General features: G+C 56.8%; 1 protein-coding gene across 1 annotated transcript; it reads left to right on the top strand.

The window, feature by feature from the left end:
• Nucleotides 1–1,267: 1,267 nt before the first annotated feature.
• MED12 (mediator complex subunit 12) lies at nucleotides 1,268–23,347 on the top strand. Its single transcript, XM_035725633.1, has 45 exons — nucleotides 1,268–1,546; nucleotides 2,106–2,210; nucleotides 2,418–2,609; nucleotides 2,746–2,905; nucleotides 3,447–3,628; nucleotides 3,819–3,929; nucleotides 4,054–4,308; nucleotides 4,658–4,804; nucleotides 5,207–5,306; nucleotides 5,432–5,568; nucleotides 5,774–5,905; nucleotides 6,469–6,595; nucleotides 7,049–7,278; nucleotides 7,643–7,723; nucleotides 7,853–8,023; nucleotides 8,226–8,370; nucleotides 8,537–8,587; nucleotides 8,920–9,038; nucleotides 9,239–9,382; nucleotides 9,851–10,014; nucleotides 10,240–10,371; nucleotides 10,799–11,026; nucleotides 11,202–11,346; nucleotides 11,556–11,676; nucleotides 12,071–12,172; nucleotides 12,297–12,410; nucleotides 12,662–12,837; nucleotides 13,018–13,197; nucleotides 14,279–14,350; nucleotides 14,810–14,943; nucleotides 15,114–15,275; nucleotides 15,758–15,869; nucleotides 16,036–16,125; nucleotides 16,629–16,738; nucleotides 16,902–17,037; nucleotides 17,320–17,481; nucleotides 18,535–18,909; nucleotides 19,119–19,269; nucleotides 19,425–19,618; nucleotides 19,794–19,871; nucleotides 19,973–20,190; nucleotides 22,018–22,258; nucleotides 22,426–22,560; nucleotides 22,745–22,826; nucleotides 23,062–23,347. Exons 1-45 carry the CDS (start codon nucleotides 1,448–1,450, stop codon nucleotides 23,103–23,105), a joined length of 6,546 nt encoding a protein of 2,181 aa, XP_035581526.1. The 5' UTR covers nucleotides 1,268–1,447; the 3' UTR covers nucleotides 23,106–23,347.
• Nucleotides 23,348–23,614: the final 267 nt, after the last annotated feature.

The raw sequence follows: 23,614 nt of genomic DNA, 5'->3' as shown, positions 1-23,614 counted from the left end.
ACCCAGGTGCCCCTGACCTTCCTTTCCGAAGGCCTGGGCTCTCTAACCTACGTTCTTCATCTTACTGCCAGATTTGTCTTCCCCCAAACACAGAGCTGATTGGTGACACTTTGTAGAAATTGTTTATTCAGCAGACATTTATTGAGCCTTAAATATGTGCCAGGTGCTGTGCTTACGTTCTAACCCACCCTAATGTTCTGTGGGTTACAATTTCTTAGGGTTAGCTCAAATGTTACCTTCTCCAATATGTTTTCCTCTCCCCAATCAGAATTAATTTGTCTTCCTATTGTGATTCAATAGCATTTTGTTAGTGTTATTTTTGCTATTTGCTATTTTTATTAGTTTTTGTTATTTACTGTTATCTGTTACTCTTATTATAGCACTCCATCTTTTCTCTAAAGAGCAATCTGCCATCATAGAAAGGCCCAAGAGTCCAGAAAAAAATCTTAACCTCAGCTCTGTTTCTCAGTACCTGAATGACATCGGGCAAGTAAGTGAACTTTCACTCTTTGAAAATCAGCTTCCTCATCCACAAAATGGAGACAATTATAATCTCGAACTCATGGGGCTGTTTGCAGGTTAAAGGAGATGCTGTCTGGAAAGCATCTGACACAGTAGGTGCCTCTTTCTCAAGCTGGAGTTCAGGAACACTTAGGGGATACATTGTTGACCTTTAGGGGCTCTAAGAATTTCCCTGGAAAGTATGTAACATTTCGTTTGCTTCTGTAACTTTCCTGGGAAGGCCCATAGCGCAGAATCAGCATCTTAAAGGGGCTGCGAATCAAAAAAGGTTAAGAACCTCAGGGCCAGACCATAAAGACCTTGAGGGATTAGAGCTGGCCTTTCAGGGGTTTAATAGGTGCTTTCTTATGCAGACAGTTTCTAATCTTCACAACAGCCCTTTGAAGGAGGTAACAGTACACCCATTTTTCAGATGCAGAAACTCAGAAAGGAAGAAGTGGTTTAGGGTAAAAGACAGAGTTCCTAACCGAGGCAAATACCCTTGAGCACCGATTCCAGGCCGAGAACCGAGCGAGGCACTGCGGACCCGGTTTCAGCTTAGAGCTCGGCGCCGCGGCTGCCTCCCGCCTCGCGGGGTCGCACCCCCCGCCTCCCCCGGGCACCCCGGACCGCTCGAGGACGTTTCGCAGATACTTGGGGAGTGAGATCCGTCTTCAGCCGCGCGGGCCCGAAAGCTCCGCGGCCGCGGAGCTCCGCCCCACGCCGGGCTGGGCCCCGCCCCCGCTGCGGTCGGTATTGTCCGACGGTTCCCGGCGTCCCTCGGTTCCCCTCGGTAGTTTCCGGCAACGATCGAGAGTTTCTAACGTGCCCCTTGTTGTCTCTCGGCTGCCGTCCTCGCAACCGCCGCCCCCCTTTTCGGTTCCCTCTCCCCCTCCCCCCCTCAGCCGGCCCCGGCTGGCGCCTCTGGCGCTACGGGCTGGGCAAGATGGCGGCCTTCGGGATCTTGAGCTACGAACACCGGCCCCTGAAGCGGCCGCGGCTGGGCCCTCCCGATGTGTACCCTCAAGATCCCAAACAGAAGGAGGTGCGTTCAAAAATCGGGGCTCCCAAGGGGCCTGAAGCAAGCGATCGGCAGAGGAGGAAGCATTGATGGTTTGGGGAGGGGGGGCGGGGCGGTTTGGTGGGAGCCAAAGTCCCAAAAGGGTAAGAGTAAAGTGGGCTGGTGTCCGAGAGTGGGACCTGGGGGCGGGGGGCTCCCGGGTGTGAATAGGGAATGATGTAGGGGCCACGCTGGAGGCGCCCCCCCTCCACACACACACACACACACACACACACACACACACACACACACACCTCAGAAAGTTGTCGAGGCAGCTTGGTGAGCTACGGCTGCTTGCAAGCTTGCAAGGAAGAGTGATGTTGAGCGAGCGCTGGCTGATTGGAAATCTTAGTGACTGTGGGGGTGAGGGTGGGGTCCAAATGAATATAAGGGCCTAGCTTTAAATAACAATCTGTTCTACTCAGAATCCTCCTCCAACCTCCCCCCCCCCGTTTGTTCCCTTCTCTTCTCCTGCCCTCCTCCCCCACCACCACCACCCCCAGGGGAGGGGGGGGAAAGCTAAAATATCGTTTTTCTGCCTCAGGATGAACTGACGGCCTTGAATGTAAAACAAGGTTTCAATAACCAGCCTGCTGTCTCTGGGGATGAACATGGCAGTGCCAAGAACGTCAACTTCAATCCTGCCAAGGTGAGACAACCCTGCCAGGCTAAAGGAAAAGCCTGGAAGAATCTGAGAAGGAGCAAAGGCCCTGGGTTGGGAAGACCTAAAGGGACAACCTGAATGGCTGAGTTTTCCGTCATAACCTAATGCTACCACATTGGTATTAGCCCATCAGAGGCATGACCACCTCTCTGCCTCGTCTTCCCATCCTGAGGGGTAGTTTTCTTCCCTCAGATCAGTTCCAACTTCAGCAGCATCATTGCAGAGAAGTTACGTTGTAACACCCTCCCTGACACTGGTCGAAGAAAGCCCCAAGTGAACCAGAAGGACAACTTCTGGCTGGTGACTGCACGATCCCAGAGTGCCATTAACACCTGGTTCACTGACCTGGCTGGCACCAAGCCACTCACGCAACTAGCCAAAAAGGTGAGGTGCTCATTCCTGGTCTCCAGGCCAAGGTGGGGAGCATGGGTGTGAAGTACTCTCCTATCCCCAGATTAAGCTACGTGGGTGCCAGCTTGTAGGGGTGATAGAGGTCTCATTATTTGTGATGTCCGTCCAGGTCCCCATTTTCAGTAAAAAGGAAGAAGTGTTTGGGTACTTAGCCAAATACACAGTGCCTGTGATGCGGGCCGCCTGGCTCATTAAGATGACCTGTGCCTACTATGCAGCAATCAGTGAGACCAAGGTGAAGAAGAGACATGTCATTGACCCCTTCATGGGTGAGTAACTCCTCATACCAGGGGTCCCACCACTGATCGCATCAAGGAGTGATGACAGAGAGACCCTTGGACTTATTCTCCTTCCTCGTCTGTATTCCTTGCTTCTGCATGTGTCTTGCATTCACTCCGTTGGTAAACATTGAGTGTCTTCAGTATCTACTGTGTGCATGTACCGGGCTGTCAAGGGGACTGGTCCCCTTTTCCCGCCCTTGGGATGCTTGTAATCTGCTAGGGATGCTAAGGCATATGTACGAATCACGTAATTAGAGAAAGTATGTGTACGCATGCGTACGTGTGTGTGTGTGTGTGTGTCTCAAAAGAGAAAGTGAAAGGTTTTCTGAGACTTCAGTGGACAGAAAGATTACTTTCTTTGGGGGACACCCGGGAAGGCTTTGAGCAGGTGTTATTATAGGACCAGAGCCTGAGAGGATGAATAGGGTTTAGAAGTATGGTGACTGGGGGTGTGGGCGTGGGGCGGGGACAGAAGATGTTCTAAGCAGAGGGACGGTGTGAAATAGCCCTCTCTCCACCTTTCTCCTAGAATGGACTCAGATCATCACCAAATACTTATGGGAGCAGCTGCAAAAGATGGCTGAGTACTACCGGCCAGGGCCTGCAGGCAGCGGGGGCTGTGGGTCCACTATAGGGCCCTTGCCCCATGACGTAGAGGTGGCAATCCGGCAGTGGGACTACAACGAGAAGCTGGCCATGTTCATGTTTCAGGTAGGAAGAAGGGCATGTCACGTGGCACCTCGGTGGAGCGTGGCGTCACATTCTGCCAGGACAGGACAGGACAGAATCTGCCTGCCAGCTTGCTCCAGCTGTGGTTCTCTTCCTCCTTCCATTTACTTTATCTGCCTTATTAATAGTCTCCGGGGAAACTAATAACTCTTCCCGCCCATTGGACCCATAGGATGGAATGCTGGACAGACATGAGTTCCTGACCTGGGTCCTTGAGTGTTTTGAGAAAATCCGCCCTGGAGAGGATGAATTGCTTAAACTGCTGCTGCCCCTGCTGCTTCGAGTAAGACCTAGGATTTGGCGGAGGTGGGAGGTGGGGTTGTCTAGGGAGGATCTGGGGAGGAATAAGACGTGAGTGCCCTGTCCCTCGGGGAGACCTGGGGCTTTTGATGGGCATGTCTTCACAGTACTCGGGGGAATTCGTTCAGTCTGCGTACCTCTCCCGCCGCCTTGCCTACTTCTGTACCCGGAGACTGGCCTTGCAACTGGATGGCGTGAGCAGTCACTCATCTCACGTTATGTCTGCTCAGTCGACAAGCACACTGCCCGCCACCCCTGCTCCTCAGCCCCCAACCAGCAGCGCACCCTCTACGCCCTTTAGCGACCTGCTGATGTGCCCTCAGCACCGGCCCCTGGTTTTTGGCCTCAGCTGTATCCTTCAGGTAGGTACCAGGTGGGCCCAAGGAAGCATGAAGAAGCATCGCGAGACAACTTGGATGCCCGTCCTGGAGAATGGGGGTGATTCTCAGTGGGAGGTGGGAGCAGGCACTGAGTACTTGCTTGGAGATTGTTGCTTCCCATTCCTGGGACGTTAGTTCCTTTCCAGGACTGAATGGTAGGCCCAGAGCCTTTTAGGAGAGGGGATGAGGGGAGGGGCTTAGAGACGGAGAGGTGCTACGCCAGGGACTCAGAATAACGTTGGACCAGAAAGCTCAAGCTGGGGTCTTGTAATGGGGTTCTAGAGAGGTAGCCATGGGAACTGAGCCTGACTTAGCTCTTCCTGTCTGGCAGACCATCCTCCTGTGCTGCCCTAGTGCCCTGGTTTGGCACTACTCGCTGACTGATAGCCGCATAAAGACTGGCTCACCACTTGACCACCTGCCTATTGCCCCCTCCAACCTGCCCATGCCAGAGGGCAACAGTGCCTTTACTCAGCAGGTAAGTCCCACCAGAAGCCAGCCTGGTGGCCTCTGGATTGAGATGGGAAGCTGAGTTGCTCTTTCAGAAGTAGTGACTTTAGAGGGGCGCCTGGGTGGCTCAGTCGGTTATGCGTCTGTCTTTGGTTCAGGTCATGATCACAGGGTTCCTTCATCGAGCTCCACACCGGGCACCCTGCTCAGCAAGGAGTCTGCTTCTCCCTCTCCCTCTGCCTCTCCCCCTGGCTCATGCTCTCTCCCTCTCCCTCTCTCTCTCTTTCTGTCAAATAAGTAAATAAAATCTTAAAAAAAAAAAAAAAGAAATAGTGCCTTGGAGTCTGGTACTGTCCTTTGCGCCTAGGCCCTGGCCTTCTGTACACCTTGGTGCATCTTTAATCAAAGCCCTCCTTTTCCCATACTGCAGGTCCGTGCAAAGTTGCGCGAGATTGAGCAGCAGATCAAGGAGCGAGGACAGGCGGTTGAGGTTCGCTGGTCTTTCGATAAGTGCCAGGAAGCCACTGCAGGTGGGTGCCAGAGGACAGAGAGTAAGAAGGATGTTCGAGGAAGGGATGGTAAGGACCTAGCAACCTGAGAGTCGGAACACGTTGGGCCTCTTGTTAAGTCCCCTTTACCGCTTTTACCTCCCAAGGCTTCACCATTGGACGGGTGCTCCATACTTTGGAAGTGTTGGACAGCCACAGTTTTGAGCGCTCTGACTTCAGCAACTCTCTCGACTCCCTTTGTAACCGAATCTTTGGGTTGGGCCCTAGCAAGGATGGGCACGAGGTAAGCAAGAAGGGGAACAGAAGGAGCAAAACACGTGGCAAGAGCAACAGTATGCCTGAGGGGAAGGCATGGTGAGGCACAGACCCCGGGGATGTGTGAAGAGATGATCTTCCTGGGCCTGGGATGTTTTAAGATGGGGCCCGGTCTTGAAGAAATTGGAGCTCGGTACTCTACCCTGCTCACCCCGTCTTCCTTTGGTCTCCAGATCTCCTCGGATGACGACGCTGTAGTATCATTACTGTGTGAATGGGCTGTCAGCTGCAAGCGTTCTGGTCGGCATCGTGCTATGGTGGTAGCCAAGCTGCTGGAGAAGAGACAGGCCGAGATTGAGGCCGAGGTCAGGGGGCAGAGATAAGAGAACGCGGTTGGCCGATGGGGCAGTGGCATCTGGGGCTGGAGACAGATGGAGCTGAGTAGCGGAACCCAAGTTCAAGTTGTGAGAATACAGAAGGGGTACGGAACCGAAAGGGAAAGTTGAGGACCTAAGGCAACAGTAGGAAGGAGTAGATGGATCTTGGAGTTAGGGAAGTGGGCAGGGCTTCAGTTGGGAGGCGGTAAAGAAAACGGAGGTCAGTGGGGTGCCTGGGTGTCTCAGTCAGTAAGCGTCTGCCTTCGGCTCAGGTCATGATCCCATGGTCATGGGATCGAGCCCCACCTCGGGCTCCCTGCCCAGTGGGGGGCCTGCTTCTCCCTCTGCCTGCCACTCCCCCTGCTTGTGCGCACTCTTGCTCTGTGTCAGATAAATAGTTTTTTTTAAAAAAAGAAAACGGAGGTCAAAGCAGGGATGGAGGCGAAGAGCTTGGGGGTGGAGGTGAAACGGGTGGCAGTTCAAGCATTGTGCGTGGAGAGGTGAAGAAGCAGGGCAAAACCGATGTTAGGGTTTCTTCTCTCGTCTTACAGCGTTGTGGAGAATCAGAAGCCGCAGATGAGAAGGGTTCCATTGCCTCTGGCTCCCTTTCTGCTCCCAGTGCTCCCATTTTCCAGGATGTCCTCCTGCAGTTTCTGGATACCCAGGCTCCCATGCTGAGTATGGACCCCTGCCACCCTCCGCTTACCTCTGCCTAGACTCAGTTACCCACCGCTGTCGCTGGGAAGCATAGCGAAGGGCCTTCTGGTGTCTCGTTCTGTCTTGGGCTTTGTGCAGACTGGGTTTTGGGTATGATTCTAGCCTCTGATCATCTTACGGTTGAGCAGAATAAAGGAATAAAAAGAAGGATAAAAACAAGACCTCACGCCGGAAGCATTTGCACACACAGAGAGCCTCAAGGATGCTCTCTTCCTTTCCGAGATGGTGTGTGGGGCAGGAGGGGGGGGCGGCAAAACAACCACACTTCGTCCCGCAGCGGTTTGGTGGGGGGTCGCTCCTTGTCTAGCCTACCTCAGGTACTGTAGGAGCACTGCGCCTCAGGTGTGCTTCCCTCCCTTGCTGCCCGTGTCTTGTGCTCTCCCTAAGCCCTCTTTTCTCATTCCCTCCATGCAGCGGACCCCCGAAGTGAGAGTGAGCGAGTGGAGTTCTTTAACCTGGTCCTGCTCTTCTGTGAACTGATTCGACACGATGTTTTCTCACACAACATGTACACTTGCACCCTCATCTCCCGGGGGGACCTCGCCTTTGGAGCTCCTGGCCCCCGGCCTCCGTCTCCTTTTGACGACCCTGCTGATGACTCGGAGCGCAAGGAGGCTGAGGGCAGCAGCAGTAGCAAGCTGGAGGTGAGCGGGCTTTGTCTTGCCCTCGCTGTCTCCTTCAGACGGCCCCATCTTCCTGGCTCGCAGAGTCCTCTGGGTACCCCTTCCCTAATAAGGAGAGTGGTATTGGCTCGGTGCTCCGGGGCCGGCCCAGCCCTGTCACATCCGAGGTCGGCATTTGCTCCTCACAGTGGGGTGAGGTGTTCCGATTCCCCACTTTGAAGCTGAAGGGAATGAGGCGCGAGGTAGGTACGTGACCTGTCAAAGCTCGACTCCAGATCCGGTGCTTTGCCCAACACGGTCTCCTCCCTCCAGCTTCGACCTTTCCAGGTGGTGGGGAGCAACTCCCTGGGGCTAAAGCCACTTGGCTTATGTTCTGTGTCCTCAGGACCCAGGGCTCTCGGAGTCGATGGACATTGACCCTAGTTCCAGTGTGCTCTTCGAGGACATGGAGAAGCCTGATTTCTCAGTAAGTCAGATCCCGGTGTGGAAGAATCCAGCTCCCAAGGTCCTCCTGTTATGCCTCTTTGGGGAATTTCTTTGTGCCCCTGACCCCCTTTTCACCCTCTAAATGTTCTGCCCTTTCGCCTTTTCTTAGTTGTTCTCCCCTACTATGCCCTGTGAGGGGAAGGGCAGTCCATCCCCCGAGAAACCAGATGTTGAGAAGGAGGTGAAGCCCCCACCCAAGGAGAAGATAGAAGGGACCCTTGGGGTTCTTTATGACCAGCCGCGGCATGTGCAGTATGCCACGCACTTTCCCATCCCCCAGGTACTGTTCCGCGAGCTCCTCAAGACCTCGGTTTTGGGCCGAGGTTTCTGTCCAAGGACTGTGCTGAGGGGTTGGAGCTGTTCTTGCGGGTGTAGCACGCTGGGAAGGGCTTGAGCCCTGGGATGCTGAGGGGCATGGAGCATGCTTTTGAGAGGAGGGAGCGAGACCCGGGCCGGAGTCTGATGGTGCTGCTGGGATGCAGGAGGAGTCATGCAGCCATGAGTGCAACCAGCGGTTGGTCGTACTGTTTGGGGTGGGAAAGCAGCGAGATGATGCCCGCCATGCCATCAAGAAAATTACCAAGGATATCCTGAAGGTTCTGAACCGCAAGGGGACAGCGGAAACTGGTGGGTTTGAGGCTCCTGAAACAGATCTCCCCCTAGGAGTGCCCTAGTCAGTGTCCCCTTCCCCAGCACAGGGAACCCCCAGTCATGTCCCCATGTCCTGTCTCTTGGAGTCTCCTGAGAGCTCTAGTCCTTTTGAAACTTCCCCCCTCATTCCCCCCCTCTGCAGACCAGCTTGCTCCTATTGTGCCTCTGAATCCTGGAGACCTGACATTCTTAGGTACCTCACAGTAAGCCCCATACTGCCCGCCCTCCCCCCTCCCCTCCCTCGACCTAGCACCTCCCTGTATGTATTCCTCTAAGGTCCACGTAGTCTGTGGTCCTCCAAACCTTTGCTTCACTGACCCCTTCCCTTCATCCCTCCCCCACCCCCTCCTCGACCCTCCCTTCCCTTCTCCCTTTCTCCCTCCCACCCTTCCTCCCTGCCTTCCTTCCCCGGTCCCTCCCTCCCTCCCCCCCACCCATAGCCTTCTCTCCATACCCCCCTCCTGACCCCTCAGACAACTAGTTCTCTTCCCCATCCCGACTGCTCCCTTTCCACTGTCCCCTTAGGTGGGGAGGACGGGCAGAAGCGGCGACGCAACCGGCCTGAAGCCTTCCCCACTGCTGAGGATATCTTTGCTAAGTTCCAGCACCTTTCACATTATGACCAGCACCAGGTCACAGCTCAGGTGTGGGCCTAAGTCCTGTCCCTTCCCCAACGTTCTGCCGTCCTGCCCTGTTTTCCTTTCCTCCTTATCTTTTTTTTCTGCCCCCCCCCCCCCTTGGCAGGCTAAGCCTCCCGGTCTCATCCCTGTCCGCCATCCTCCTTTTCTTCCCTGGTTTGTCCTGCCTCTCTCCACTCCCGTCTCACTACCACTGCCCTTATCAGGTCTCCCGGAATGTTCTGGAGCAGATCACGAGCTTTGCGCTTGGCATGTCATACCACTTGCCTCTGGTGCAGCATGTGCAGTTCATCTTCGACCTCATGGAATATTCCCTCAGCATCAGTGGCCTCATCGACTTTGCCATTCAGGTGGGGAAGTTGGGGAAATGAGGGTGGAGGAAGGCATTTGTGCTGTATAGGGTCACGAGGTCGAGACTTGGGGCTCAAGCCCGTGTCCCGGGCTGCTTGGGCTGGGCAGGAAGGCTAGCCCAGTGGGGGCCAGAGGGTCAAGTGGAACACGAGCTAAGAAGGCCAGACTAGAGGCTCACGTGCTCCGCAGGGAGGCCCAAGAGATAGATGAGAGCGCTGGGTACGGACTGTGCTCCCGCTGTGGAGTTCATAGAATTGTATCCTAGAGACAGGTTAGATCGTCAACGTGGCTTGTGGCATTAATAGAATAAAGGACGGTGGCGTATGGCAACAGGGCCCTTCTAGACTGAGGCGGCGCCAGCGGGAAGGGGCTCGGGCCTGCCTCGCGGGAAGGGGGGTTATATAGAACACGCGGGCCTTTTCTCATGTCTCACCTCCCCCGCCCAACACACACGCTTGCTCTGCTAGCTCCTGAATGAACTGAGCGTAGTCGAGGCCGAGCTGCTCCTCAAGTCCTCGGACCTGGTGGGCAGCTATACTACCAGCCTGTGCCTGTGCATCGTGGCCGTCCTGAGGCACTACCACGCCTGCCTCATCCTCAACCAGGACCAGATGGCCCAGGTCTTTGAGGGGTAAGCGGGGGCTGCGGAATAAGCGGACGGCCCGGGACTCCGGCGAATGCCGGGGGAAATGGGCCCCTGAAGGACACCGGGGGTTCTCACCGTGGGAAAGAGCCTGCCATCTGGGTGGGAAGGGGAGACTAGTGCCAAGAGTCATAAGCCTGTGTCTGGGGACCTCTGTGCCTTGGCCCACGCATGGCACCCACTGACTGTCTCGACCTTGGCCCCTCGGGACAGGCTGTGTGGCGTAGTGAAGCATGGGATGAACCGGTCGGACGGCTCCTCTGCGGAACGCTGTATCCTTGCTTATCTCTATGATCTGTACACCTCCTGTAGCCATTTAAAGAGCAAATTTGGGGAGCTCTTCAGGTGAGAGAGGTGGGAGGTACGGGTAGAGAGTGGGACCTCGGCCCATCTCCTTCCCATTACCACTCAACTCAGGAGCAGAGCACAGCCCAGGACCCTGTTGTCTCTGCCTGGCCATCTGGGAGCTCTGGCCTTCGTGTGTTCTTGGTTCCAGAGAGTAGGCCTGCCTGCTTCTCTTCCTCATCAGCTTGGCCTCCAGCCCATCTCTACAGGGGCCCACACTCCTCCTCCTCCTCCCGGCCTCCAGAGGCCCCCGCGCCTTGTTCTCACTGGGTCCCTGTCCCGCCCACTCTGCTTGGTCCCATCTCCCTTTCGCTTGTCCCAAGGTCCCCGGGGCCTCCCTTTTTTTCTCCTCTCCCCCTTCCCAACCACTCCTCCGCCTCACCAGATCCTCTCCAACACTACCATGTCCCTTTTCCCACCCCTGCAGCGACTTCTGCTCCAAGGTGAAAAACACCATCTACTGCAACGTGGAGCCCTCAGAATCCAACATGCGCTGGGCGCCCGAGTTCATGATTGACACTCTGGAGAACCCCGCAGCTCACACCTTCACCTACACGGGGCTAGGCAAGAGTCTTAGTGAGAACCCCGCTAACCGCTACAGCTTTGTCTGCAATGCCCTTATGCACGTCTGTGTGGGGCACCATGATCCCGATAGGTATGGGGCGTACTGAGTGGGGAACGGGCACCACGCTCCTGCCTGAGTTTGGGAGGGATGAGATGCCCGGGAGGTACGGCAACCTTGGTTATTTTTGGGGTGGAGATGAGAAGTTAATGAGTCTGAGGTTTTGTGGAACGAGGTTTTTCCTGAGGGCGCTTGTACTTCTCCCCAGGGTGAATGACATCGCCATCCTGTGTGCCGAGCTGACCGGCTACTGCAAGTCACTGAGCGCCGAGTGGCTGGGGGTCCTGAAGGCCTTGTGCTGCTCCTCTAACAATGGCACTTGTGGCTTCAACGACCTTCTTTGCAATGTAGATGTGAGACTTGGGCCGGGGTCCTGCTGGGCCATGGGGCGGTTCCCAGGGCCCAGGGGTGGGGGGTGGGGGGTGGGGGTGGGGTGGGGCAGGGGCTGGTCCCCGTGGTCGAGGTAGCAGGACAGAGGCCCGTGGAGCGAGGGCCTACCGCTTTGCGTTGGCCGCCTCTTTGCACACTGAGGCGGGGATGTCTTGTCTGCTTTTTCCTCCAGGTCAGTGACCTGTCTTTTCACGACTCCCTGGCTACTTTTGTTGCCATCCTCATCGCTCGGCAGTGTCTGCTCCTCGAGGACCTGATTCGCTGTGCCGCCATCCCTTCGCTCCTTAATGCCGGTGAACCGCCAATCCGTAACCCCTCAAATTTCTGGATCCCAAGTTTGACTAGACACCCGATGGCCACACTCTCACTGTTCAGTGCGGGGCTCCCCGGTACCGCCAGAGGCCAGTCTGGTGGCATGCCTCGGGCTGGGAGCGGCCTCTTTCTAACCCGGCGTTGACCGCCCCAATTTTTCCTGTCTTTCTGTGTTTTGACCCTCTGAGGGACTCCCCTCGCCCTGCAAGACAGTTGGCTGCCCCACCTCTCCTCCAGCATTATCTTGTCATTTCTCCTTTTCCCTGACCTCGCTGTCCCTTGCAGCCCTTCACCACCCACAAACCCACATACAGCCTCCTTTGGTCCTGTCCAATTTGCTTCCTTTTCCTTTTTTTTTTTTTTTTTTTTTTTCAGCTTGCAGTGAACAGGACTCTGAGCCGGGGGCCCGGCTTACCTGTCGCATCCTCCTCCACCTTTTCAAGACACCTCAGCTCAATCCTTGCCAGTCGGATGGAAGTAAGTGACCCCGATGTGAGCCAGCCAGCAGTAGAAAGTGTGGCTGACCCCTTCCCCACCCCACCCCACCCCCCGCGCCCGCCGTTTCTACTTTTGCTTCCCCTGACTTCAGCTCCCTCCCCAGACAAGCCTACAGTAGGAATCCGTTCCTCCTGTGACCGCCACCTGCTGGCTGCCTCCCAGAACCGCATAGTGGATGGAGCTGTGTTTGCTGTTCTCAAGGCTGTGTTTGTCCTTGGTATGGGGGTAGGAAGGGAGTGGTGCCAGAAGTGTGTGTGGGGTGGAGTGCCGGCTAAACTACAAGGGACAGTCTTTCTCCCTCCCGAAGGTGGTCTCTCTGACCTCTGGGGAGGAGAGGAGGGAGGGAAGTATATTTCTGTCCCGTAGGGCAGGATTTAGGGAGTTGCTGCCTCTGTGGGTCCGGGCTGGGTCTCTACACTGTGTTCAGATCTCACTCTGCCCTCCCTATCTCCCGCCCGTGAACCACAGGGGATGCGGAACTGAAGGGTTCGGGCTTCACTGTGACAGGAGGAACAGAAGAACTTCCAGAGGAGGAGGGAGGAGGTGGCAGTGGCGGTCGGAGGCAGGGTGGCCGCAACATCTCTGTGGAGACAGCCAGTCTGGATGTCTATGCCAAGTACGTGCTACGCAGCATCTGCCAACAGGTCAGTCTCACCTTCCCCCCACACCTCCTAAATGCCTTTATATAATATAGTCCTGTTTCCAGCCACGATCACGCCACCTTCCTCCTATACATCATGTCCCTCATCAACCCCCAGCCCATCCCCCTTATTCCTTACTCCCCTCACTGGTTGCCCCAGTGCCCTGATGATCAGCTTCCTCAGGAATGGGTAGGAGAGCGTTGCCTTAAATCACTGTGTGAGGACAGCAACGACCTGCAAGACCCAGTGTTGAGTAGCGCCCAGGCCCAGCGCCTCATGCAGCTCATCTGCTACCCATATCGATTGCTGGACAATGAGGATGGGGAAAACCCCCAGCGGCAGCGCATTAAGCGCATTCTCCAGGTAGGCCACGGTGATGGAGGTCTTGGAGGAAGCGGGGAGGAGGGGTGGCGCCCAGGCCCGGGGTGAAACAATGGGGACCCTGAGAGAAAAAGAGGGGGGTGGTCAAGTAGGAAGACGGACAAGGATGTGGGCAAAAGGTGGTGAGAGAAACAGCTCCAATGTAGGTTTAGAAGTCAAGCCAACATGGTCTAGACCCTAGAGTCAACTGTTGGGTGAGGGCACGGCTATCGGGAGTGGGACTGTAGCTTATCAGTGGGAGGCACAACCTCTGGGAAGCCTAGGTTGGGGCCTTGCTTGTTTGGTGTTTGCTCCTGGCCCAGTAACGAACAGCGGGACTACCGAATAGCTCCCAGCTACTGAGCGTCTGCTTCGTGCCGAGTGTTGCGCTCAGCACTCTGTGTACGTCTCCTCATTTAATCTGTCCAACCCCGTAAAGTAGGTGGGGGTGTCTGTGTTTGACCAACAAGGACTTCAAGCCTTGAAGAGCTTAAGTAATTTGCCCAAGGTCACACAGCTAGTAAGTTTAGAGTCAGCGTGTGAACCCAGGCAGGCCCGTGCCCTCCCCCCACTCCCTGCTTCACCATGCTGCTGCAGACATTCGGGTAACTGGAGGGAGGGTGGAGAAAGAAAGCCATTAGGAAGAGGTACAGGAATGAGGTCTCTTCAGCCCGGAGGAGGTAATGTCACAGAGAGATTAACTCACAGAGTAGCCTTCAGGTCCATGAAGGACTTTGAGCAGCTGGTTTCAAACAGGAGAAGCAGGCTTCGACTTTAACATCAAGGATTTAGGGTAGGCGTTAAGGAGAACGTCCCCTTGCGAAGGAATGTGAGGCTCTGGAACAGGAGACTGGGGAAAGGTGAAGTTTGCCTGAACCACTTTTAAAATAGGGTAGATTTTTCAACCATTTGGGGTCATGTCGGTGGAGTCTTGCCTAAAGCGAGAGACACGGAGGTTCCTTTCAGACCTGTAGTCATAGGTGTTTCAAGGTTGTGAGAGATCAGGAACTGGCCTTGGGGTGGTAAGTGGCTGGGGGCGGGGGACATGATGATGACGAGCTTGGGGGCGGCATCTCTATCACAGAACTTGGACCAGTGGACCATGCGCCAGTCTTCTTTGGAGCTGCAGCTCATGATCAAGCAAACCCCTAACAATGTGAGTGGTGCCCGGCCCTCTCTTTCCCATACTCATTTCCAGCTCCATGCCTCAGGAGGGCGGGTCACCATAGAAGAACCTGCGTCCTCCCTTCGGGTTCTTGAGCTGAGAGAGATAAGAGAGGATGGGAAGATGGCAGACGTGTGGGGCTGAGGAATAGGGAGGTGGGCCAGGAGTGTTGGGGCTCTGTGGCTTGAGGGAAGATTGGCGGCGGCAGCAGAGGCTGTTTCTGTGTTCACAACGGTAAGGAGCTGTGTGAGGAGAAGACAGTGGGGAATTGGAGAAATAGGGAGGTGCTGGAGGACGCGGCTCCCAGCAGAGTTGTGTCTCTCCCCTCTCATTACCCTCCAGATGCCTTTCTCCACCCTCATCTCCTGTGACCCCTACCGTCTGTTTTCCTTCACCCCCAGTTACCTAGTTAGCACCCTGTGTGCCTTTCATACCCCGCCCCCCACCCAGGAGATGAACTCCCTCTTAGAGAACATCGCCAAGGCCACAATCGAGGTTTTCCAACAGTCAGCGGAGACGGGGTCATCTTCTGGAAGCACTGCCAGCAACATGCCCAGCAGCAGCAAGACCAAGCCAGTGCTCAGGTTGGGTAGAAACGTGTTTGGACCCCTCCCCTTATGAGTTGCTCTTCTGCTAGTGTAAATGATTTCAGCCTCGCGGAGATGCTAGGCCTGTCCATCAGGCAAGGAGCAGAGGGATTGTTCTACCTTTGCCTGGCTCCTCTGGAACCCTGTGTACTCCATCTGTTCTCCAGCTCTCTAGAGCGCTCTGGTGTGTGGCTGGTGGCCCCCCTCATTGCTAAACTGCCCACCTCAGTCCAGGGGCATGTGTTAAAGGCGGCTGGGGAGGAACTGGAGAAGGGCCAGCACCTGGGTTCCTCTTCCCGCAAAGAACGGGACCGACAAAAGCAGAAGAGGTAAAGCGGCTGTGGGGGGACCAGGATTGAGGGGTAGAAGGGAGAGGTGGCAGGGCCGGGAAAGAAGAAAAGTTGGGACAGAGGAGTGGGGATAAAAAATTCACAGGAAAAAAAATCACAGGAAAGTGGAAAATCAGAGGTTAGGCGTGGGCACAGTTGAGCAAGAGGCTAGATCTTTTTTTTTTCTTGTTAATTTTATTTATTTATTTGAGAGAGCGAGCATGCCCATGGGCAGGGGGAGGGGTAGAGGGAGAAGCAGACTCCCCGCTGAGCAGGGAGCCCGATGCGGGGCTCGATCCCAGGACCCCGGGATCACGACCTGAGCCCAAGGCAGACGCTTAACCGACTGAGCCACGCAGGCGCCCCAAGAGGCTAGATCTTGAGGGAGTAGAGTCTGGGGCTTGGAATAATGAGGTTGGAAGCTGCCTGACTCGCATCCCATGGTCCCGTTCTTGTTTTTTTCCTCTTTCTCCCTTCTCTAGCATGTCCCTGTTGAGCCAGCAGCCGTTCTTATCCCTGGTGCTGACGTGTCTGAAAGGGCAGGACGAACAGCGTGAGGGCCTTCTCACCTCCCTCTACAGCCAGGTGCACCAGGTACAGGTCTCTGGGCCACCGAGCGGGGCCGGAGGGCAGAGACGGGTGCCCCCGAGGCCACTGCTTCCCCCAGAACCTTCGGTACTTTCCGGTCAGCACCTTGGGTGTTCGGGGATGGACATGAGAAGATGCCCCGAGCTGTGTGTTACGCTTGTTTCTATCTCAGATTGTGAATAACTGGCGTGACAACCAGTACTTGGATGACTGCAAACCAAAGCAGCTCATGCACGAGGCTCTCAAGCTGCGGCTCAACCTGGTGAGAGGGGGACCCGGGGAGAAGAAAGATGTGGGTGGGACTAGAACTGTGCCACAGAGAAGCCCGTGCCCACCCCCCGCCCCCGCCCCATGGGCCGGGGCGGAGGGCCCAATTTCCACTGGTCTTCAAGTACGGACCCGGCTCTCCTCCACAAGATGCAGGACCTAAAAGTGGTTGAGGGCCTGGATCCTTGCAGAGACCCTGCCTCAGTATCCTAGATTCTGGCTGGGCCCTCAGAGCCCTAGAAACCTGCTGTGGAACATTGAGTGGAATCCTGGACATCCCTTAGTCCAGCTCCCATCAGTTCCTAATTCAGGAAACCGAGGCCCAGAGGTGCCAAGAATTAAGTCATTGGCCTGGAATCACATAGTAGATCATGGGTCCGACTGGCGCGTGGCCTGAGCTGTGCGAGGCGGCAGCCAGGCCGGGTTCTACTGTAAGCTTTCCCAAGCTGCTAGACTTGGCCCCCGAGCCATCTGACGGGCTCGTTGTGGCCGTGGCAGGTCGGGGGCATGTTTGACACGGTGCAGCGCAGCACCCAGCAGACCACCGAGTGGGCCATGCTCCTCCTGGAGATCATCATCAGCGGCACCGTCGACATGCAGTCCAACAAGTAAAGCACCCCCACTCCTTCCTTTCTGTTTTGTACCCGAGAGGAACCCCCTCCCCCACACTGGGTGCGCGACCCCCTGTGGCTGGCCTGGCCCCACCCTGAGGCCGGCGTCTGTCCTAGCCTCTTTCCTCTCTGGTTTCCCCCCCCGGGCTCCTCCTCGCAGCGAGCTCTTCACCACCGTGCTCGACATGCTGAGCGTGCTCATCAACGGGACCCTGGCCGCGGACATGTCTAGCATCTCTCAGGGCAGCATGGAGGAGAATAAGCGCGCCTACATGAACTTGGTGAAGAAGCTGCGGGTGAGCAGAGGAGGCGAGGGCGTGGCTCGGGGGGGCGGCGGTGGGGGGCACCGGCCCCTCTGCTCCCTCTCCCCTGACCTTGCTCACGCTGTCCAGCCTCAGGGACTTCGTTCCGGCCAGAGCTGCCTCCCCTCCCCGTCCACGTCCGCTTCTTCTTTGATTTTGTACAGTGAGGGTTTACCGAGTGTCGTCTTCGTGCCCGGTTCTCTGCTGTCCCCTGAGACTTCCCATCCCTCCTTTGCTGTGTCCTTGAACCCTTGCCCCATCTTCCTGTGCCCACAGAAAGAGCTGGGGGAGCGCCAGTCAGACAGTCTGGAAAAAGTTCTCCAGCTGCTGCCACTGCCCAAGCCGACCCGAGATGTCATCACATGTGAGCCGCAGGGCTCCCTCATTGACACCAAGGGCAACAAGATTGCAGGCTTCGATTCCATCTTCAAGAAGGAGGCACGTCCCCTTTCCTTCCCATCCCCCGTTCCTATCAAGGCACCGATCCCCCCCCCCCGACCCACCCAGCTTTTCCCCCCCTTGGGCAGGAACTTTCTCTGCATGAACCTTGTGGCTACGACAGGGCTCAGCAGGCCGGGGAACCCATGGGGCTCTGCTGGTGAGAGCCGTCTCTGGGGTGTGGAGCTGATCGCTGAACTTTTTTTTTTTTTTACATTTCGGCTCCCCATCTTGGGAGTCTCATCCTTTTTCCTTGGTCTGTCCTTCCACCTCTCCCCACCTCTCCCCCCCTTCCCCCACCCACACCCACCTTCGAACAGACCACCCGGTTCTCAGCATCCTGTCCTCCTCCACCCTGGCCGGTACCCCACCCATCTGTTTGGCTGACTGCTGGATCTCTGTTATCCCCGCATTCCTCTGCCCCAGCGCACCCATCTCTACGAAGCTTTCTCTGCGCTTTGTCTCTGTCAGCTGCCGTATTTGTTGAGTAACCCGAGTCACTGTGGAGAGCGGAGGGAGGGGAGGGAAAAGACCAGGCCGAGTCTAAGATCTAGAGTCCAACCCAGTCGTACATACGTTGTCTTCACTTCTTTGCCTGGCCCATTTGTCTGTCTGCTGAATCTCTCTCTCTCTGCCTGACTCTCACTTGGCCTTTCTCTGTGTCTCTCCGCTGGCCTCTTTGTCTCTGTCTTCCTGTTTTTCTCACTCTCCCTGTGTCTGTCCCGCTCTCTGTGTCTTTGCCGGTCTTCAGTCTCTCCCCACCTTCCTGTTTCTGTCTGTGTCTGTCTCTGCTCCCCCTGCCCGTCACCCTCTCCCCTCTGAACCGTGTCTGCTCTGTGTGTATGTGTGGCGGCATGCACGTGTGTTCGCGTCCGTCTGTCTCCCTCTCACCGTCTCCCTGGAACCTACCCGGGCCTGGTTTTTGTTTTTTCTTTTCTTTTTCTTTTCTTGCCAACAGCTCCTTCCCCCCACCCCCACCCCCAACAAGTCCTCGAGGTCTGTCTTCTGTTTTCCCAATCTCAGCGGCTCACTGCATCTCGTTTTCTGGAGCAGGGTCTGCAGGTTTCCACCAAACAAAAGATCTCTCCCTGGGATCTTTTTGAGGGCTTGAAGCCATCTGCACCACTCTCTTGGGGCTGGTTTGGAACAGTCCGGGTCGACCGGCGAGTGGCCCGAGGAGAGGAACAACAGAGGTTGCTGCTCTATCACACGCACCTGCGGCCCCGGCCCCGGGCCTATTACCTGGAGCCGCTCCCGCTGCCCCCGGAAGATGAGGAGCCCCCTGCTCCCACCCTGCTAGAGCCTGAGAAAAAGGCTCCAGAGCCCCCGAAAACTGACAAACCTGGGGCCGCTCCACCCAGTACTGAGGAGCGCAAGAAGAAGTCCACCAAGGGCAAGAAACGCAGCCAGCCAGCCACCAAGACAGAGGTCAGTGTTGCCCCCAGCACCCGCCCCCCGCCCCCATGATTCTGTGCGGTCTCTGGTTTCCGGGGGAGGGGGTGGGGAAAAGGTACCGTTTGGATTACAAGAATGAGCCACATAGGTCTAGCTCCTCTGCAGCCCTTGTAGCCCACCTCACTGCAGCGCACCCCACCGAGCTACGGTCCGCTCACCTTCCTCCTCCGCTCTTCACACAGGACTATGGAATGGGCCCGGGAAGGAGTGGCCCCTATGGCGTGACGGTGCCTCCAGACCTCCTGCACCATACTAACCCCAGTTCCATATCCCATCTTAGCTACAGGCAGGGCTCCATAGGCCTGTACACCCAGAACCAGCCACTACCTGCAGGTGAGAGCCCGCCCCCAGGAAGGAGAGTTACCTGAACGTCCCTCCTGCCCGAGGGCCGATGCCCCATCTCTGAGGATCTGTGGATGAGGGGGACACTGAGCAGGGATGGGGGGTGGGAGGGGGACAAGGAGAGGTCAGCCCGCTCCCCTTTCCAGGGGGCCCTCGCGTGGACTCGTACCGCCCCGTGCGGTTACCGATGCAGAAGCTGCCCACCCGACCACCTTACCCTGGAGTGCTGCCCACGACCATGACTGGAGTCATGGGACTAGAACCTTCCTACAAGACCTCTGTGTACCGACAGCAGCAGCCCGCGGTGCCCCAAGGACAGCGCCTTCGCCAACAGCTCCAGGCAAAGATAGTGAGAGGGGCAGTAGGGAGGGCCGTCAGGGAGAGGGGCTCTGGAGGGTCACGGGACTGAGGAGACACTTGGGATCCTCGCAAGGACTTGAAGAGCGGGAGATGTGAGAACCGGGATGGCAGAAAGCGTTTTCCCGAGTTTGAGTTTGTCTCCTTTTTCTCTCTAGCAGAGTCAGGGGATGTTGGGACAGTCATCTGTCCATCAGATGACTCCCAGCTCTTCCTACGGTTTGCAGACCTCCCAGGTGAGGGCACGAGAGGGTGAGAATTGGTGGGGGGCAGGGGCGGCTTGAGGCCAGCTGCCCTGCACAGCCTTGGCCCTGACCCCCTCTGTCCTCCTTTCCAGGGCTATACTCCTTATGTTTCTCATGTGGGATTGCAGCAACACACAGGCCCCGCAGGTACCATGGTGCCCCCCAGCTACTCCAGCCAGCCTTACCAGAGCACCCACCCTTCTACCAATCCTACTCTTGTAGATCCTACTCGCCACCTGCAACAGCGGCCCAGTGGCTATGTGCACCAGCAGGCCCCAACCTACGGACATGGGCTGGCCTCCACTCAAAGGTACCCAAGGCATCTGGGGGGCTGTGAAGACACGCTGGGCTGTGAGGGCGCATCTGGTGGGGGAAAACCCGTGCCAGGAGGTGATGGCACTAGTCAGAACTTTTGGAGAGGTGAAGAACGCTTAGCTGGCCGCAAAATGCCAGAGCCGGGAGGGACCCCGGTGACCGGTAGTCTTCCGTCCGCTTGTCTGACATTTCTTCGAGGCCCAGGGAGGGGAAAATCCCTCCTACAGCTACGCTAAGGAAAGCGCTGGGGTTCTTTTTTTTTTTTTTCTTTAAAGATTTTTATTTATTTCTTTGACAGAGAGATAGAGTACAGGTAGGCAGAGCGGCAGGCAGAGGCAGAGGGAGAAGCAGACTCCCCGCTGAGCAGGGAGCCCGATGCGGGGCCCGATCCCAGCACCCTGGGATCATGACCTGAGCCGAAGGCAGACACTTAACGACTGAGCCACCCAGGTGCCCCAAGAGCCGGGGTTCTTAGATGTACTGTGTGGCAAGGAGTCATCCAGCCGGTCGTAGAGCAGTTGCATGCTGGAGCGGACTAGCCACCGAGCCGTCCTACCATGCCGAATGCTAGTCAGGCCTCCGTAAGACTCGGGAACCATGTCTTGAGGCTCTGCAGTTTAGGTTTCAGAACGCTGGGGAGTGAACCAGAGGAAAAGCCTTTCCTTAGACGTATGGGTCAGCTGCTAATTGTGTGGCCAGCACTACACTAGCACGGGGTAGGGTGAGGAGAGATTTTAGAAAATACGGAGTCCCCCGCCACAGAGAATTTTTCGTCCGGTTGGGGAGATGAAGAGACTTACACAGAAAAACATTTAAAGAACAGGGTGAGGAGAGGTACAATCAGGTGTGCAGTTGTGCAGCGTGAAGTAAATGGGAATTCAGAAAAAGTATGGGATGATGTCATCGTGGGCCTGAGTCAGCAGAGGAAGTTTCCCGAAGGAGGTGAGATTTGAGGTGGCCTTCGAAGGATAGCTGTAATTTGAATTTGTGGAGTGGAGGATGAGAGAGGGGAGTCCGGGTAGACGACATAGCGTGAATGAAGACGTAGGGACCAGAGTGAGGAGGGTGACTGGTGGGGGGCGGGGGAGGGGGGAGAAGAGCGTGGACAGCAGCGTGTAAAATTCACCCCGGGGCAGTAGCCGGAGACAGGCCAGGGTTGGGCGGGCTGGCACGGGGCTTTGAGCCCTTGGTGCAGAGTTGAGACACAGCCCCACAAAGAGCTCTTTTGATCAGGAAAGCCATGTATGGCGAGTTGACATGTTGACAGATGAATATGGGGTGCAGGGATAAGGGTGCATGGGGAAGGAGAAGGAAGACTTGAGACAGAGGGTCCGGCCGGGAGCTAGCCTGTGGCTGTGCCCTACGTGGGAAGGCGGAAGAGCGGGAGAACTCCGTGAAATGTTCCCCGGGGACCACCACCCCCAACAGCAGAAAGCACCTCAGTGGGTGTTCCTAGAACGCCTCTCCTGTGCTAAGACTCGTTTTCGTTCTCGTAAGAGCAAAACGGCGAAAACAGGATTGGAAGATGCCTCGCCATGAAGGTTATGAGCCACTAAAACGGGGTGTCATCTTTGCCCCTTATTCCCCAACCGAGAAATCTGTCAGAACCCAGAAGGGCCCTTCTGGTTATAGTGCCAGGAGGAATGAGTGAAGCGACTTGTCCAGGTTTCCTTCAGGTCAGGGACCGGGGACCTCTCCTCCCCACCCCCCACGCCGCCCCCCATCCCCCCTCCTCCCTCCCTCCCCCGCGCCCCCACCTCTCCACCCTCCCACCCCCACCCCAGGGGCCGTGCCTTGACCTTCGCACGGCTGGCCTTCGCAGGTTTTCCCAGCAGACCCTGCAGCAGGCACCCATGATAGGTGCCATGACCCCGCTGGGCGCGCAGGGCGTCCAGGCAGGTGGTGTGCGGTCGGCGTCCATCCTGCCCGAGCAGCAGCAGCAGCAACAGCAGCAGCAGCAGCAGCAGCAACAGCAGCAGCAGCAGCAACAGCAGCAGCAGCAGCAGCAGCAGTACCACATCCGGCAGCAGCAGCAGCAGCAGATCCTGCGGGTGAGGCCCCAGGCCCTCTCACGGGACCCTGGTGTCTCTGGAGGGGCGGGCGCCAGCCCCGGGGAGCACCCCGTGGCGCACAGCAGGGGCCCCAGAAGTTCCTGCTCTCCGGGTGGCCGGTGGGAGTGTGGTGGGCGGGGGGCGGACGGGGCCCCTCCGTCGGGGCCACCACGGCTGAGGCCCGGCGCCCTTGTCCGCAGCAGCAGCAGCAGCAGCAGCAGCAACAACAGCAGCAACAGCAGCAGCAGGCGCACCAGCAGCAGCAGCAGCAGCAGGCGGCTCCCCCCCAAGCCCAGCCCCAGTCCCAGCCCCAGGTAGCTGCCGGGCCACAGCCCCTGGCTCAGGGACGGCTGCCCAGGTTGTGCACACAGCCAGCGAAGTGGGTTGGGCAGAGGTGGGAGGCACGGCACGGCACTCCAGAAAGGGGGTCAGGAGCCGAGGATGCGGAAGGAAGCGGAAAGTTCGGGGTCAGTGTTCCACTTCTGGTTTCCGCCTCAGTTCCAGCGCCAGGGGCTTCAGCAGACGCAGCAGCAGCAACAGACGGCAGCTTTGGTCCGGCAGCTCCAACAGCAGCTCTCCAGTAAGCCTGCCTTCCTGCCAGGGGAGAGCCCCCCGACCCAGGGGACTTCATGGTGGTGGGTGTGGCGGGGAGGTGGCGGGGGGGGGGGGGGAGCTCAGGCGATTGCTTTGGGGCGGGGGGGGGGGGGGGAAGCCTGGCATCCCATCCCTTCCCTTGGTGACCTGAATAGCCTTCCTCGTGCAAACCCACCTCCCTGCTTGGTCTGCCAGCCCTGATCATCTCTGGTTTTCCACAGATACCCAGCCACAGCCCAGCACCAACATATTTGGACGCTACTGAGCCACCTGGAAGAACCTGGAAGAACCGCTTGTGCACTGGATGTGGCCCCACCCTTTCCTCTTGATTCCCGGTCCCCTTCCCGGGCTAGCACCAGTAGTGGTTGGGGCTCTTCCCTCAGGCTCCGTTTTTAATAAGTTTTTAGTATTTTTGTTAATGTGAGGCATTGAGCTGTTGGGTTTTGTATATTATTTATATAGAGACCCCAGAGCTGTTGCACCCAATACACAGAGCTTCTTTGCAAAGGGAGTGTGTGAGTTCTGCATGGCCGGCAAGGGCGGGCTCTGGGCAGAGTGCTGGGGGCTGGACCAAGCAGGCAGAGCCTCCGTCCCCCTTCCGATCAACTCCCCTTAGTTTACCTTCCTTCCCCTCAGTTTCTAAATTACAGCTGGATTGCTACTCTTTCCTCTCCTCTCCAACCTGGCAACATTTTATACAGGTTTGGGCCGTTAGTTTCTTAAGAAGGGCAGCTTACCCTCTCCGCTAGATGTTGCGGGTTCTTTGTAGCTTCT

Source organism: Zalophus californianus, chromosome X (genome assembly GCF_009762305.2).
Source record: "Zalophus californianus isolate mZalCal1 chromosome X, mZalCal1.pri.v2, whole genome shotgun sequence".
Lineage (NCBI taxonomy): Eukaryota > Metazoa > Chordata > Mammalia > Carnivora > Otariidae > Zalophus > Zalophus californianus.
Note: the sequence above shows the minus strand (reverse complement) of the source record. Positions and strands in the feature narration are given on the sequence as shown.

Coding starts and splice junctions, on each gene's coding strand:
- MED12 (XM_035725633.1), top strand. CDS start 1,448: ATGGCGGCCTTCGGGATCTTGAGCTACGAACACCGGCCCCTGAAGCGG. Junction 10,015..10,239: donor ATGGCCCAGGTCTTTGAGGG/GTAAGCGGGGGC, acceptor CCCTCGGGACAG/GCTGTGTGGCGTAGTGAAGC. Junction 11,347..11,555: donor ACCTTCTTTGCAATGTAGAT/GTGAGACTTGGG, acceptor TTTTTCCTCCAG/GTCAGTGACCTGTCTTTTCA.